The sequence below is a fragment of the Bombina bombina genome, chromosome 6 (assembly GCF_027579735.1).
Source record: "Bombina bombina isolate aBomBom1 chromosome 6, aBomBom1.pri, whole genome shotgun sequence".
Classification (NCBI taxonomy): Eukaryota; Metazoa; Chordata; class Amphibia; order Anura; family Bombinatoridae; genus Bombina; species Bombina bombina.
The window spans coordinates 571,671,621-571,689,820 of NC_069504.1; the positions used below are offsets into that span (position 1 = coordinate 571,671,621).

An 18,200-nucleotide genomic window follows, 5' to 3' on the forward strand; every position below is an offset into this window, starting at 1 on the left:
GCGTTCCAGTTTATTAGTTCAATAATGTAGATGCACTGTTTTGACCATGTTTGGACTTAGAGTGCATGACAATCCGGTCATGCAAAGTGCAATCTCATTTGAAGGACCCCTAGCAGATACAATGTTGCAAGGGAGTGGGTTCATGCTTTACTGTTTCAGTAATGTTAAAGAAGATAATATAAGTCCTTTTAATAGAAACCCATAGTCACTATCTTGCTTTAAGAGCACCTCAAAATGAAAATGTTAACAAACAGTTAAAAAACGTTGTTAAAAACAATACTTGAGAACGTTTTAAACTGAAAATATAACAAAGGAATTTGGTTTGACCACTCTGCCCATCATTCCAACATACAACTGGCATTTAGATTGTTTAGCAGTGATGTGGATGGAAACAGATTGCAATAGGTACCTATGAAAGTCACAATTGCGTGATCCCATTTTAAAAAAAATTGGTTTAGAAGACACAAATACTTAGTGATAAAGACAACAGTGCAAGTGTTTTAAATAAAACAATATAAAAAAGAAGATAATTTATGCTTACCTGATAAATTAAATTTCTTTCATAGTGGTGAGAGTCCATGATCCATTATTCATGGGAATTTCCTTGTAGGAGGCAAGCAATCCCAAATCCCAAGAGCTTTATATAATCCCTCCCACCTCAAACAAACCACAGTATAACCCATAGCCAAGCAGAAGTGAGGTAATAAAAAGAGCAAGAGCCAAAAAATTGGGCAGGGAAAAAGTTGTGCTTAGAAATCAAAACTCTTAAAAAAGAAGGGTGGACTCTTACCAGTATGAAAGAAATTAATTTATCAAGTAAGAATAAATTATATTGAGAGTCTACTATCCATTACTCATAAGAGAAAAAATCCACAACCCCAATGCATGTTTTAGTATTTTTGAAATGCACGTTAAAAAATTAAACAGGCAGGTATCAAATGGAAACATCTGCCTGAAGCACCTTTCAACCAAAAGCTGCCTCAGAGAAAGCAAAAACATCACAATTATAGAATTTAGTAAAAATATACAAAGAAGACAAAGTAGCTGCTTTACAGATATGATCAACTCAGGCTTCATTCTTAATGCCCATGAAATGGCAACTGTTTTAGTAGAAAGAACAGTAATCCACTGACCTGCCTCCAAATAAACTTTGTGAAACAAAAGTTTCAATCTGGAAATCAAAGAAGCCTTCTGTCCTAGAAACAGAAAAGTTAATGAACAAACTAGAAGTTTGTCTAAAAGCCATAGTAGTATCAATGTAATACTTTAATGCTCTAACAACATTCAAAATATGCAAATATCTTTTTGAAGCAGATCTGGGATTAGGACACAAAGAAGGAACAACAATTTGTCTGCTGAATTTATCAGAAGAAACAACCTTTGGCAAGAAATAAAAAGTAGTTCTTAAGACTGCCTTATCCTTATGAAAAAATCAGATAAGAAGGTTCAGAAGAAAGAGCAGTTAATTCATAAACTCTTCTAGCAGATGAAATAGCTAAAAGTAACAACATTCTCCAAGAAAGTAGCTTAGTGTCAATCTTATGCATAGGTTCAAAAGGAGGAACTTGCAAAATTATTAATACCAAGTTAATATTCCAAGGGGGAGAATTTGACTTAATTACGGTTTGATAATAAACAAAGCCTGGACAAAACCATGAATATTAAGAATATTAGCAATTTTCCTATGAAACAAAACTAAAAGAGCAGAAATCTGTCCTTTCAGGGAACTGGCAGATAAGTCCCTATCCAAGCCATCATGTAAAAACAGTTAAATACTAGGAATTCTAAAAGAACGCAAAGATTAACCACCAAAAATTAAAGGCTTTCAAGACTTTATGGTAAATTTTCCTAGTCACAGGCTTCCTGGACTGAATTAAAGTTTCAATAACGGAATCAGAGAAACTCCTATGCTATAGAACTAAACATTCAATTCCCATACCATCAAGTTCAGACACTTGCAAACAAGATGGAAGAGCAAATTTAGGATTACTAATGGCCTAGCCCTAGGGACAGTGGAAAAAGAAGGCAACTGAACCTCTGTACTAGATTTGGATACCAAATCTTGTAAAAGCACAATAGGGTTACCAAGACCACTAATCTTAGTCATAGGCTCAGGTTGAAAACCATTTTGAGTAGACATACCAACAGATAAACAGGCTGAAACAACAAGAGAAGTAGTAGAAAAACTACTAATACTATTTAAGGGACCATGAACCTTATGAAGCACCTGAGAAGTTTGTTCAATATCTGTTTTAACACATGCTGAAATAGAAACCACACGTCTAGGTGACAAAACTGGGGACTGTAAAAATGAGTTTCATCCTTAGAAGGAGAATTACCAAAGCTACACAACAATTGTTCTTTAGTTAGGAGGGATTTAAAACATTCCCCTTATCACCAGGAAGCTGAGAGTTTCCCTCAGATGGATGACATAAGTAACTGCTGTGACCCTGTCTTACTGTAAGAAGAAAATAAACTCACCAGAGGAAACTCGTCCACCATCTAAGTAGCAGACAGCCAAACCAGTATTTAAACATTTCAGTAGAGGTTATGGCATAGGAGTATATTGTAGATACATAAATGGAGGCAACAGACAAGTCCTGTGACTGATTATGGAAAGTTTATGAAGAAATTTCCATGAGGTGCATAAAAGAATCATAAACAGTACCCCAAATACATCCATCTGATAAGCACTGCACACTGAGGGAAAACTGGGCCTCAAAATACACTTAAAACCCCTCTCTCTGAAAAAACTCATGCACATCTTCATTCTTCAACCACCTCCAACGGAGGCAAAGAATAGACTGATGTATATATGAAATGGTATGGGTTATATAGAGCTCTTGGGGTTTGGGAATCTTTGCCTCCTTCAAGTGGTAGGGATGGTAATTCCCATGAGTAATGGATCATGGACTCTCACTACATGTATGAAAGACATTAAAAATATAAACATACCATTTGTAGATGTAGGGGTCGTGACATGATTTTTCCATGCAGATTCCCTTAGCTGTACAGGATATCACATAGTCAACACTTATACATATGTAAATGTGTCCTTTGGCCACACTAAACAGCCTACAATAGTGATGAAAAGAGCTTTAATGTCTCCTATGGGCATTTTAAAGCTACAATATAGCAACAATATGCATTATTCATTTTGCTCCACTTGTAATCTAGGGTTGTGTTTGTTTTGCATTAAACACCTGTAGTAAAAACATGTAAACATGTCTATAACCAAAGTTTATAAGCAATAACAATGATTGCTGTTTTAGCTATCTGTAAACTGTTTCTAGTTTCAGTCTTCCACACTTGTCTTGTAACAAAAGGTTATTATAAATCATAATATATGGTAGAAAAAATAGGCTGTGTTTTCTGGTAATATTATGTTTAAGAAAGTATATTTAGCTACCTTTTAGACATAAATAAACTGCTTATAAATGGAAGCAATAATGTGTAAAAATACATAACAATCTATGTACTGTTGTACTGTAAAAAGAGATACGTGGGTATTCAAAATGTGTTACTGTTATTACTTGCCACAATAGATTGCAGTAAGTTAATGAGGTCAGACTCAAAATGAAACATTCATGATTCAGATAGTTATAAACAACTTTCAATTTAACTTCTATTATCAGATTTGCTTTGTTCTATTTGTATCCTCTGTTGAAGAGCATACCTAGGAAAAGTTCAGCAACAGCAGGGCACTGTTGGGAGCTAACTGGTGATTGGTGGCTGCACACATGCCTCGTCAAAGGCTCATTAGATGAGTTCTGAGCAACAAAACTAATTTGATAATAGAAGTAAATAAAGAAGTTGATTAAAAGTGCATGTTATATCTGAATCATGCAAGAAAAAAAAAATTGGGTTTCATGTCCCTTTAAAATGGTGTAAAATGTATGCACAATAACCAACTATAGAGCTAATTGTATGGATTTAAAATGGCTTATTGGTCCATGTTAAAGGGATGGAAAAATTAAACTTTCAGGTTTCACTTAAAACATGCCATTTTAAAAATGTTTCAATTTACTTTCATTATCAAAATGTGCTCACTCTTTTTATATGCACACTTTTTGAGGCATCATCTGCACACTGTGAACGTGCAAGAGTTCACGGTATATACATATATGCATCTTGTAATTGGCTGATGGCTGTCATATGATATATAGGCAAGGGGATATGGAAGTAGCTTTGAAATTGTCTAACAATATCTACTTCTCATTTGAAATTAAGTGTTTAATGCATTATCTGATATAATTGTATAATGAAGTTCTTTGTTTTACATGTAACTAAGTTCTGATTTAAAACTGTTGACGCATTTATTTTGCTTGTAACATTTTTCCTTGATTTTCCTAAATAATATATATTTAGGCATTTTCAAGAGCTCATGCTATATAGATGTGCGCTGGTTTCCTTTTGATATTCAGAAATGCAAGCTTAAGTTTGGATCTTGGACGTATGGTGGCTGGTCACTGGACCTGCAGATGAATGAAGCAGACATATCTGAGTATATATCGAATGGAGAGTGGGATCTTGTAGGTATGTTTAATTCCTCGTAACTAAGCACATATACCATTATCAATGACATCACTAATCACATGACCTATGACAGATTACAAATGTAAAGCATCTTCACTACACTAAATAAGTGTTTTCATTTTTTCCATTGCTGTTAGTCACTTACTAATGTTTTTTTTACTCTTTTCTAACAATACAAGTAAACTTATGTGAACATTTATAAACATTGTGCTGATACATTGCAGAAGCTCCTTTGGACTGTCTAGCCCTGACAAGAGGACTGACCATTAAACTGTCTAAATTATCCTCTTCATGTAAGACCTCTTTATAGTCTTGAAGAATATAACAGTCTTGCACCAATGTACCAAAGAGAACTGCTTGCAACAGTTGCATACACAGACAAGTATAATCCCCTGATTCAGAGCCTCCTTATCTAATAAAGTTATGTGCAATCACTATCTCACTACCTACTTACCAAAATACAGATTAATAACTAGACATGAGCATTCGTTTTGTTAAGATTGCAAATTTGTTAACGAAACACGGGTATATTCATATCATTTTCACGGAATGAATATTAAAACGAATACAGCACCAAATTTAAAGAAAATTCTGCAGTATTCATTTCCTTTAAAAAAGAAAAGAACAAAGGATGGGGGAGAGAACAGTAAAATAATCTACATAAGAACCTTGTAATGAATCAATTAGAAATATAAGGTATGGTTTAAGGTTTTATGCCCCAGGGTGTGTGCAAAAGAGAGAGAGAGACAAGTATTATATAATTGTAAAGAGAGCATACAACTAAAAAAGGTTTGCTCACCCCTAGGTTAGAGGGTTGGTGATTACTGTTCTATAAGAATATCAACAGGGATAATGTATTGCTAATTATTAAAACACATTCATACTGTATCTTTATTTGAGCACAAAACCATTGATACCAGCAATGCAATTTAAAAATATTTAAACCTGAATATTGATAGAGTAAATAAGGTAAGTACTACAGCAGGCAGAAAGTAAGTATCAACTAAGCCCCTTCAATCCGGGAGCTATTTTATTTTAACTTGTACAGAGAATATACGCACAGCAGAGTTTCAACAGAACTAGTGACGATATAGGTAAAATAAAGGAATCAGGCAAGCAGTTTAAAACAGGAGAGACAAGGCTTCTCCAAGTGACCCCTGACGCTTCCTCTGAGGAAGCGTTCTTTTGAAACGCGTATCCTTTAAATAGTTAAAATACTTACCTTTAGTGCACTGGAGAGCTGTGCTAACCTACTCCTCCTCCTCTTCACAAAAACCTATAGTGCAGCCCTGGGAGCCACCACGTTAAGCCTCCGATTAGTGCGGCCAGGGCTCTGTGAAGGAGAGGAGCTTTTTCACCTGTAGCTTTAGAACATTTACATTCGTTTAACGAAAATTAATGTAAATGTTCCAAAAATTGTTGGTATTCTGTCTGTTTTAAACAAGACAAACAACGAATAACAAGAGGCACCAAATATTTGAAATAAAAAGAATTTTAAATATTCAGAACGAAAAATTCAGTCAAACCAAAAATTTGACCCATGCATATTGATAACATTAAAGATTATGGATGGATTATTATTATAAAATGCTATATGGTTATGTTCAGCTTGTACAAAATCCGCTAAATGTTTTGTGATGGTTTTGCTATCTACTGGCATATATTTGGTGCATGCTTGTTGAATTTTAACTATTTCTATGCTGTCTCACAAGTCCTATCATTTTTGCAGTTAGCATATAGATTTTCATACCACATATTGCCTGGTACTATTGGGGTTAAATTAGGTTTAAACCTCCATACAATAACAGTTAAGCTCCTAATACAGCTCTACAGGTTCTTGCAACTAGCGCGGACTCAATCCAGCACTTAGATTCCCTGTCCAAAACACTATTGCATCGTAGAGGGGGCCTCACTTTTAAAGCCTTACTATCAGCATACATTTAATATGTTTCCATACCACTATATTTGCTATTACAATAGTAAACTCTGATGCATAATTTTATCTTGCTAGGACATATTTGCCTATAGCCCTACAATTTGCCAATATAACTGCAATACGCTGATGTTACATATGCTAACTATCCCTATCCCTAGCTGTAACAATGTTGGGGGTTACTGGCTGTGAGGATATGAGTGTTTCTTTTCTATAATTGTACATGGTTGCATCCTTATGTTACGGGGATTATGGTGGAAAGTGTTAGGTCATGTTGCATTACATTAGAATATTGCTCCCAGAGACCCCAGTATATCTTGGCATCCTCCCGCACTGCCAGCGGCCGAGGCAGTGTGGTGTGCTAAGAATTTTACTTATGTTACCTGGAGTGATATAATTCAAGTGTCATGTTAGTACAGACTCTCCATGATCCTCAGTTAAGTTCCTTAAGCATATAAATTGGTACTGTTAACATGGATATATTATAGTATGACTTGCTTGTTAGAAAATATATATCTCATAGGTATTGCCTACACTGCCCACACACTGTTACTGTTGAGCCCTCTCCTCCATTTCCCGCCGGTACTGGTTGTCTGCGGGTCATACCCCTTCTCCTTTTTCCCGCATCGTCTATAGCTGACATTTCCCCAGGAGAGGAGCTCTCCCAGAAACCCCTTATATCCCATACATACCAATATCCCCCCCCTCCCACATAACCTTCTTGAGACCTACCCTTATTTATCTTATTGATAGCCCCTCAACTATGCATATAAATTACTATACCCTGAGCAACTTCTGCTTACAAACTTGACATACTAATTGGCTCCGCCCCCCCATCCCCCCCTACTCTATTTTGAGCGGCTCTTGCCCACTGCTTCCCCCTACCCCATAAAACTATAGAGCTACCTCCTCCCTAGCCCTAACCTTAGTTGAATAGATACCCTAATCTTTTTCTTACATAGCTGGGAGGGGACCATTACTGTCCGTTTTACACTTATGATACTCTATAATAAAACTGAAGTCTTATTGTGAGTCAGCCCACGTTGTATGGTAACGCTTGAGATATGTGAATATGTTATGTTGCCCTACCAGGAGCATGTCCAGTTCTGGACCTCTACCTCAGTGATATGGAGGTGATCCTATTCAGTGCAGAGGGTTTTTGAACCAGGTGGGCATTTACTTTGAGATGTTACCTCAGGCGTTTCCCTCTTACAGAGCTAAGGTGGGATTTCTCATCTTGTTACTCTCTGACACAACTCTTGCCTGGGATAATCCCTTGTGGGAGACTAATAAACCTGTGATTTCAAATTATCCTGAATTTGTGGCCTCCTTTTGAAGGTTATTTGATGTTCCCGGCTTGCTCCTCCTCTGCTGCTAAACGACTCATGTCCATTCAGCAAGGTACGAGATCTGTTGCTCAGTATGCCATTGAGTTCTGTACGCTTGCCGCAGAGGTAGGTTGGAACAATGAAGCCTGTATTGCCGCCTCATGGGCTCTCTGATGCAATTAAAGATGAAGTTGCTGCCAGAGATTTACCAAAGGATCTTGAGGCTTTGGTGTCTTTTTTGATCCTAATTGACATCAGACTCAGAGAGAGACCCTCTTTCAAGGAGCGCTTGTGGAAGCCTCCTGTTCCGTGTCTCCTACGTGTTCATTCCCACCCATGCCTCCTGGTCCCGAGTCACCAGGTACTGCTGAGCCGATGCAGTTGGGATTCACGCGTCTCTCCGCAGCAGAGAGGGCCTTTAGGAGGAGGGAGAGGCTCTGCCTCTATTGTGGATTACAGGGCCACCTTTTGAAGTCTTGTCCTACACAGCCGGAAAAACGCTCACACCTAAGGTCCTGTCAGGGGCAGACCTTGGGTGGTTTATCCTCGTCCCCAGAACCGCTAAAGGAGAAACCTTTGGTCACAGTTGTCCTTTCCTGGGTGGACTCCTCCATAGTCACCCAGGCTCTTGTTGACTCCGGTGCTGCGGGCTATTTCATTGACAGTGCTTTTGCATCAAAGCACTCCATTCCTGTTTTGCCTCAGTCTGTTCCACTTGCTATTGAGGCCACTGATGGCAGGCCCCTTCAGCCCGCACTCGTTACTCACGATACCGCTCCATTATCCATGGCTGTTGGGGCTCTCCATTTTGAAACCCTCCAATGTATTTCCACTTGTCTTCGGAAACCAGTAAAAGTCTTGTGCACTTCTTCGGTATCTCAATGCCAGAGGATTACCAAGAGTTCCTTTTTGACAAGGTGCATGCCGGTACGTTGCCTCCTTACTGGTCTTAGGATTGTGCCATAAACCTGCAACCCAGAGCCATTCCTCTTTGGGGCCGGGTTTACCCTCTGTCTGTTGTGGAGAATTGTGCTATGGAGGAGTATGTTGCCGATGCTCTGTCACGGGGATAACCTGCAAATCCTGCTCTCCTGCAGGGGCTGGTTTCTTCTTTGTGAGTTAAGACCATGCATCGATTATAGGGGTCTTAATCATCTTATGATTAAGAATGCTTACCCTATTCCGCTCATTACGGAACTCTTTGACCGCCTCAAGGGAGCTACGGTCTTTTCTAAACTTGATTTGAGAGGAGCGTACAATCTCATTAGGATCAAGGAGAGCCACGAATGGAAAACAGCATTTAACACCAGGAGTGGGCATTATGAGTATCTTGTAATGCCCTTTGGCCTATTTAATGCTCCTGCTGTTTTCCAGGAATTTATTAATGATGTCCTACGAGATATGTTGCAACAGTGTCTTGTGGTGCATTTAGAAGACATCCTCATACACTCACCCACGCTTGAGGCTCATCGTTCTGATGTTACACGGGTTCTTCAGAGATTACGTGAGAACGGCCTGTTTTGTAAACTCAAAAAATGTAAGTTCCATCAGACTCAAGTAACCTTCCTAGGTTATGTTATCTCCGTTGCAGGGTTCTCCATGGATCCTGACAAGTTGTCTGCAGTTCTGCAGTGTCCTCGCCCAGTTAGTTTTTGCTCTATTCAACATTTTTTCGGGTTCGCCAATTACTATAGAATGTTTATTAAAAACTTTTCTTCCTTGGTCAAACCTATCACAGACATGACCCATAAAGAGAATGATCCACTCCATTAGTCACCTACTGCCATTAAGGCCTTTGATAGTCTTAAGACTGCTTTTGCTGCTGCTCCAGTACTGGCTCATCCTAACCCTGCCCTGCCTTTCGTTCTTGAGGTCAATGCATCTGAGACTGGTGTAGGTGCCCTCTTGTCTCAACGTCCTATGCCTGAAGGTTCCTTGCATCCGTGCGGTTTCTTCTCTATGAAATTGTCTCCAGCGGAGTGCAATTATGAAATTGGCTACATAGAAGTACTGGCCATAATTTTGGCACTCAAGGAATGGAGGCATCTTCTCGAGGGTACTAGCATACCAGTGCTCATTCTTACTGACCACAGTAAATAAAATGTTACAAAGTACACTAACACCCATAAACTACCTATTAAACCCTATTCCGCCACCCTCCCGCACTGTAAAACACTATATTAAAATTATTAACCCCTAATCTGCCGCTCCTGACATCACCGCCACTAATAAAAGTTATTAGCCCCTATTCCGCCGCTCCCCTACATCGTCACCACTAAATTGAGTTATTATCTCCTAAACCTCTGGCCTCCCACATCACCGCCACTAAATAAACCTATTAACTCCTAAACCGCCAGCCCCCCACATAACAAAAAAACTAAATTAAACTATTAACCCCTAAACCTAACAATCCCCTAACTTATTACAATATCCCTATCTTAAAATAAATAAAAATTTACCTGTGAAATTAAAAATACCTAAATTTAATCTAACAATTAAGCTAACAACTATTTTACTAAAATTAAAATAACTACCAATTAAAAAAACTAAATTACACATTTAAAAAACTAACACTACTAAAAAAAAAAATCTAAAATTACAAAAAAAATACTAAATTACAAATGATAACAAACACTAAATTGCAAAAAATAACAAACACTAAATTACAAAAAATAACAAACAATATTATCCAAAATAAAAACAATTACACCTAATGTAATAGCCCTATAGAATTAAAAAAGCCCCCCAAAATAAAAAAAACCTAGCCTACAATAAACTACCAATAGGGCATTCTAAAGAAAAAAATACAAACCACCCAACCAACCCACCAAAATAAAAAAACTAACTCTAACCTAAGCTACCCATTGCCCTGAAAAGGGCATTTTTTATGGGCATTGCCCTTAAAAGGGCATTTAGCTCTTTGCATTGCCTTTAAAAGGGCATTTAGCTCTTTTAAAAAAGTCCAAACCCTAATCTAAAATAGGATGAGAGCTACTGAAATTCTATTGGCTGATTTGAATAGCCAATAGAATTTCAGCAGCTCTCATCCTATTGGCTGATTTGAACAGCCAATAGGATTTCAGTAGCTCTCATTCTATTGGCTGACTTGAATTTCAAAAATCAAATCAGCCAATAGAAATGCAAGGTACGCCATTTTGAAAAGGCTCCCTTGCATTGAAGATATTGAGGGCCATTTATCAAGCTCCAAATGGATCTTGAGGGCCCGTGTTTCTGGCGAGTCTTCAGACTCGCCAGAATCAGCAGTTATGAAGCAGAGCTCTAAAGACCGCTGCTCCATAACCCTCTCCGCCTGCTTTGATGAGGCGGACAGAGATTGCCGGAATTCAACCTGATCGAGTACGATCGGTTTGATTGGCAACCCCCTGCTGGCGGCCAATCTGCGGGGCACCAGCAGCTCACAAGAGTTGCTGGTGCAATGCTGAATACGGAGAGCGTATTGCTCTCCGCATTCAGCGATGTCTGTCGGACCTGATCCGCACTGTCGGATCAGGTCCAACAGACATTTGATAAATAGGCCTCTTAGTCTACGGCAGCGACCGTATGAAGAGGTTGCTGCTTGCTGGATGTCTTGAAGCATGGACCCGCTCAGCATCGCCGGGATGAAGATAGAAGACACCGCCGGGATGAAGATAGAAGACACCGCCGGGATGAAGATAGAAGATGACGTCTGGATTAAGATAGAAGACGCCGCCAGGATGAAGATAGAAGATGCCGTCTGGATTGAGATAGAAGACACCACCTGGACGGATGAAGACCTCGCCTCCTGGATGAAGATTTTCGAAACTGTAAGTGGATCGTCGGGGGCTGGTGTTAGGTTTTTTCTCTTTTAGATTAGGGTTTGGGCTTTTTAAAAAGAACAAAATGCCCTTTTAAGGGCAATGCAAATGAGCTAAATGCCATTTTAAAGGGACACTGAACCCAAATGTTTTCTTTCGTGATTCAGATAGAGCATGAATTTTTAAGCAACTTTCTAATTTACTCTTATTTTATTCATTCTCTTGGTATCTTTGAAATGCAAGAATGTAAGTTTAGATGCCGGCAGAAATTGACTACTGGGAACTAGCTGAATGTATTGGGAGACCCATAACATGAGGCATATATGTGTAGCCACCAATCAGCATCTTCTGAATTTACCAAGGTCTCCATTTCAATAAAGTCTATGAAGAGAACAAAACAAATTATATGATAGAAGTAAATTGGAAAGTTGTTTAAAATGACATGCTCTATCTGAATCATGAATGAAACAATTTCAAATTTAGTTTATACATATATATTTTATGTTGTTTTGCCTTTCCAGCCAAACCTGAAGTTTTGATTTTTGCATTAAGCACCAGATATACAGTATGTATGGATGTAACCAATAGATCAAGGAAGCAGGTTCAGAGATTTGAGGAAATTGCATCTTATAGTCAGGAAAGATTTCATAACTTTAGAATGCAAGAACACATCTGGAACTTAAATTACTAGTTTAAAAAAAATTGTACCCAGAGGAAGAAGCTCCTGAGACAACTACCTCAAAGAAGATTATACAGTAAAGACAAATCACTTAGGACTTGATAGGCTGTTTATATAGAGGCACTTCAGGTTAGAAGTTTAGAATAATATAGATGTAGTTGTTTGGCTACATTCTTTACTTTTAGTGCAGTCATTAGAATTTTCAAAATCTATTTTCTCTATCCTGACCTATAAAACAATGCTATGAAAAACCAGTGCTAGTGTTTACTCATTACGCACTGGTCGCAGTACTGATTTATTATGGTGTATATTCTGGTGGCATATTCTGTTAGATCCTGTAGCTGGTTTATTATTGTCAATAGTTTTGGGGAACTGTTCTGATAACTATTTCTTATTACTCTAAGAAATGGACCTATTTGTTATTCAGTCCTCTAACTTGGAGACCAAAGAAGTATGTTGATGTGATATAACAGCCTCAACATTATTGGTTGTTTTTTTTTCTTTGTCGTTTAAAAAAAAAAAGGAACATTGATTAAGTTGATTGAAGTAACATTTGAATGTTGATTTTCATAGATGTCTCCTGGTTTCAACAGGATAAATACATGAATGAATTAAAAGTAACATATGATTCTTTATTCTTACAGAGTTATTTTCTAAGACTAAAATAAAATGAACTAACAAAAGAATATTGACCCTGTTTGCAATGTTCATTATACTAAATGCATTCAATGCTTAGTGTTTAAAATTCATGTTGTTAAGCGTTTACATGTTCAATTTAAAGATGTATGTGATTTCTCCACAATTTTTTTGTTGTTGTCTTGTGTCAAAGTTTATGCTTTGTGAGTCAACAAGTTCCATTCTGTTATTTCAGTCCCTATGCAGTGCTGTCCTCACAGAAAAATTGTATTTTAGATAATTGCATTATTCTAGGCAGTTGTTACCCTGGGGCAGTGAAAGTGACAATCACCTAGTCAGAAAATATATGAGTATATCATTGTTTATATATGATTTATCACTTATATACAATTTTCACTTATGTGTTAAGATTTTCTACAATATTTACAACTGAGTTTAATGATTATTGTTTCAGCACACCACTTTATTTTCCTTAGTGCATAAATATATAGAAAGTTTAGCATAGAGCATAAACCTCAATTTTAAATAACTTGTCAAATTGTTTTTGTAAATTGCATACAGTGGTTGATAATATATACATTATATTATTTTAAGATTAAACATACAAATTTAAATAATGATGGCAGATAAGAACCAAAAAGCTGTTTGAATATGCCTATATTTTTTATGAAGTAGAAACTCAATTAATATTTTGGATAGTTCTATGGATATAATTATTTCCTCACAATTATTTTCATTACTAGTGCTACTGAAAGTGCTGAATACGCTCGCCGTATTCAGCATTGCACCAGCAGCTCACAAGAGCTGCTGTGTGCAATGCCGCCCCCTGCAGACTCGCGGCCAATAGGCCGCCAGCAGGGGTGTGTCAATCAACCCGATCGTACTTGATCGGGTTGATTTCCGGCGATGTCTTTGTGACCGCTGCTTGATAACTGCTGTTTCTGGCGAGCCTGCAGGCTCCCCAGAAACACGGGGCATCAAGTTCCATTCTGAGCTTGATAAATATGCCCCACAGTGTCTAGTCCTAATAATAACCTAAAAACCTGACTCTAACCTAAGCCTGAATTTTGGTGACATTTAAAGTATTGTTTTAGCAATCCCAACAGTGACTTAATGGTGGCAACATTGTGGGGAGCAGTGCTTTAGCCTCAATCTGGTTGTCATACAGCATTACACAATTTGAAACCTGTAGAACTAGCTGTTTCTGTATTGGGGTAGTCAAAGAAAATAACAATACATGTTGAAGGGAACTGGTGTGAGGGGATTCCTCCATATATCTTAATATACAAAAATACATCAGATAATATCTCATTAATTCTAAAGTTCACTCTTATGTAAAGTTTTACTAATCCCAATGCAAGTTTATGGAGCTTTTTGTGGCTGAGAAACTACTAACGTGCACTATTAGTTGTATATATTTCTTATTGTTTTAAGTAGGGTATATATAAGAGATTTAACAAAGAATATTTGTATATTTATTGTGTTTTAATTTTATTACAGGAGTTCCTGGAAAAAGGAGTGAGAGCTTTTATGAATGCTGTAAAGAACCATACCCAGATGTGACTTTTACCATAATTATGAGGCGCAGAACATTGTATTATGGACTTAATCTTCTCATTCCATGTGTCCTGATATCTGCACTTGCTCTACTAGTTTTCTTGCTTCCAGCAGACTCAGGAGAGAAGATCTCACTAGGTAAACATTAGCAGGAACAGAATTCACTTTTATGGAACTAAATGTTTTGAGATTTGACCTATAGATCTTAGAATTCACATGGGAGATAATGTAGAAAGTACAGATATCACACAGAAATGATTCCATAATAGCTTAAAAAAATACAGCAGCTTTGGAATATTTTATTCAGTGCATGTTTGACATTTTGTTTTGTCCAAAATGTTATCTGATTCCTTTTTCAGAATTGTAGAATATATATATATATATATATATATATATATATATATATATATATATATATATATATATAACCTTACTCTTACAGATATAAAGCAAACAAGTGCACACAGAAACTGCTTTATGCATGTGGGTTATGTGTGGTCATAGTGACTTAAGGAAACTATTAGTAATGCAGGGCCATGGTTCACAATTAAGGGATTGGTAACGAGTGGTGCTCTAACTATTGTATGTGAGTGATAAGGGGTATATTGAATCTCTTTGCGTGTCTGAAAGTAGCATGTGTATTACGAGTTGAAAGCTAATGCATTCGCTTGAGCGCAATTGAATTTAACATGCGTCAGGTTAGTGTGACTTCAGAGTTCTGGTTAGGTGTTACCTTCGACTAAAAAGTTGCACAAAACACATCAAAATATATATTGTTCAGCACAGTTATCATAGAGATGCCTACATATACATGTCTAAATGTGTATATGTGTGTGTGTGTGTGTGTATATATATATAAATATATATATATATATATATATATATACACACACATGTGTACATATGTATTTATGTTTTTTATATGTGTATATATGTATTTATGTTTTTTATATGTGTATATATGTATTTACAGACATATTTACACATATAAACACAGAAATACATATGTATACACATATAGTGCATTGGAGCCCTTTGCAGTCAAGTAGCTGAAAACATGAAAAATCATATTTAGCTATATTTACTGTAAATATTTGACATTCCAATGTTCTTCACATAGGGGAATATATTCTTAGTTTTTTTTTAATCTAGTTATTCCTTTATATATCTGTATACTGTATATCTTTACTTATATATAATCAAATATGTATATAGAATAAATTAAGAATAAAACATATTTTGTTATGTGAAGAACATTGGAAAGGGAAATATTAATATTTCTTAGCACACTTGGTTAATCATGCTTGTAAGGGTGTTTTTTTCCACTTTTCACCCTCCCTTGAAGTCTATGGGGGAATACGTTAACATGGTCACGATATTAAAAACATTTTAATTTCAACTCAGAATACAAGCACAAACCGACGCAAGCAAAAAGCCTCTCTCTAGAGAAGTTATTGCGGGAGCGCTAATTTGTGCTCCACTCGTAATCTAGCCCTAAATGGGCTTTTCTAAAATGCAAGTCCCAACACTTACTTTAATTAATGTATCTATTTCCAATTCTCCTAACCTTTTAATAAATAAATGAATGATCAGATTTACCATCTTTGGAATCTATATCACTACAAACTATAATAAATTGAGTTAATATATTTATTTTATAAATTTGAGAAATCATATTTTTTAACATGGAGGATAGGAGGATTTTTGGACAACAAGACAGATGAAATTGTCGGTCTTTAAACAGTTATTGGTAAGGAGATTGGTTTAATGGTGTGGAATATGCCAAGTTTTGGTTCAGAGAAAAGACCTGTTGATGCCAGCCAAAAAAGGCTGGAGCATATATATTCTTCCAGTGGACTACTAAACTGATTCTCCTTTTTGAAAGATTTTATTTTTGCAGGGTTACGGTAAAATAATGTATTATGAGATTTGCAATGGGTGGACAGTGCTGAAAATTAGGAGTTAATTGGGATTTACTTGAGATAATCTCATTCGGTTGTTTTTTTGGTAATGGGGAAGTTTGCCTCCCGAAAAAAACTGTGAATTTGTCAGTTTACTGTAATTTTTACTTATTACCATTTAGAGCACCTTTCCCTGCAATTCTCTATTAACATATACTGAGTGAATACAATGGGTCTAGTCCTAATAGTAATCTTAATACCTAACTCTAACCTACGCCAAAAGTGACCTAACGGCAGCAACATTGTGGGAAGCAGTGTTTTAGCCCCAATGGTTTTTATACTGCATTATACAATTTGAAGCAAGGAGAACTGGTTATTTCAATATTGGTAAATGTATTGTGAGATGTAATGTAATGTATTATGAGATTTGCAATTGGTGGATAGTGCAGAGAATTAGGAGTTAATGGGAATTTACTTCAGAGGATCTCATGTGGAGGTTTTGTTGGTAATGGGGAAATTTACCACTGGAGGATAGGTTAAGAGTCAGTAAGGTTTAAGATGAAGAACATTGTGTATTGTAGGCAGGAATTGGTTACTGTGTCAAGAATGAAAAGGAGGTATAGGGGCAAGTATGTTTAATAACATAGAGGACTGTGGATACTTTTAATTGCAGGGAAGTGCCACCATTGCTGTTAATTAAGTTTAGGGGTCCCAGGTAATGTTTTTTTTTGTGAAATGATGATAGTCCACAGTCCTTTTTAACATATGGGATATACTTCCCGCCACTAGGAGGATGTCAAGAACCCATATCAAAGCTTAAAATCCCTCCCACCTCCCATCTTTCTCTTAGTTTTGTTCTTGACCTTGTAGTAATTGTTTGAGAAAAGAAGTGTTTCCAACTATTTGGTTATGGATTTAAATTTAGGAGTTCAGACCTGTGTGAGACCCAGAGTCCCTGGGGAGTATCATTCACAAAGAAGACAAAAAAAAACTTCACAGCAACTGTATGATACAAGGACATAGGAATACCCTGTTATGTGCACACGGGATTTCAGCCATAACTACCCTCAAGTATCACAGGGACACAGGTATTTCCTACTGCAATCCTCTGCAGTATTTAATACCCGCACTGAATGGGCTCTCAACTGGATACTGCTGTAGCTGCATTGACAAGGATTTGACATGCCTGGTAAGCCAGTAGTGGGGTGCTACATAAGCAAAGTGACTTTACACAGCACACACACAGCTCAGAGGCTATTTGTAGGTACTATGACACAGGTACAGCATAGCCAGGGGACTTAGCTTGCTCTTCTCACGATACACTTTTTTATTTTTAACAAGTCCTTAGTAAACCTATTCTTATCAGGGACATAGCCAAGTAACACTGTTGCCCTGCTCAGCCCTCTGGCAATATTTATGGCACTTTTTAGAAAATATATGCCTAGCATATTGTTATATATACATTATTATATATAATAATGCATACAAATTATATAATTTTATCCCACTCAAAATGGCTTTCAAGCTTTTTCTTAGGTAAATTGGCTTCTCTCCCGAGGTAGCTGCGCCCCACTTAGCTTTCCAGGCCTAACTATCCACTCAGAGAACTGTTACTATGTAGAAGTCAGCTAGGAAATTATTTGGCTCTATTTTTCTAAGCATTTCCCATTACAGCAGATGTCAGGGAGTTACTTGGGCTAGACTCTTAAACCTGGGCGCTAGGTATGGGCGAATGTATTTATATTCAAATTCGAATGTTAGAATGAATGTTATTGTAGAATTTCAATTTACATAATCAAATGTTGATAAGAATGGATATTCTTAACAATTCTA

General features: G+C 36.9%; 1 protein-coding gene across 1 annotated transcript in view; it reads left to right on the forward strand.

Annotated features, from left to right (window-relative positions):
* Positions 1 to 18,200, forward strand: part of CHRNA7 (cholinergic receptor nicotinic alpha 7 subunit) — a 509,577-nt gene that overhangs the window by 439,831 nt on the left and 51,546 nt on the right. Inside the window, exons 6-7 of the mRNA XM_053717538.1 lie at positions 4,369 to 4,536; positions 14,410 to 14,604. Coding sequence (XP_053573513.1) covers positions 4,369 to 4,536; positions 14,410 to 14,604 — 363 coding nt within the window. The remainder of the gene's footprint in view (positions 1 to 4,368; positions 4,537 to 14,409; positions 14,605 to 18,200) is intronic.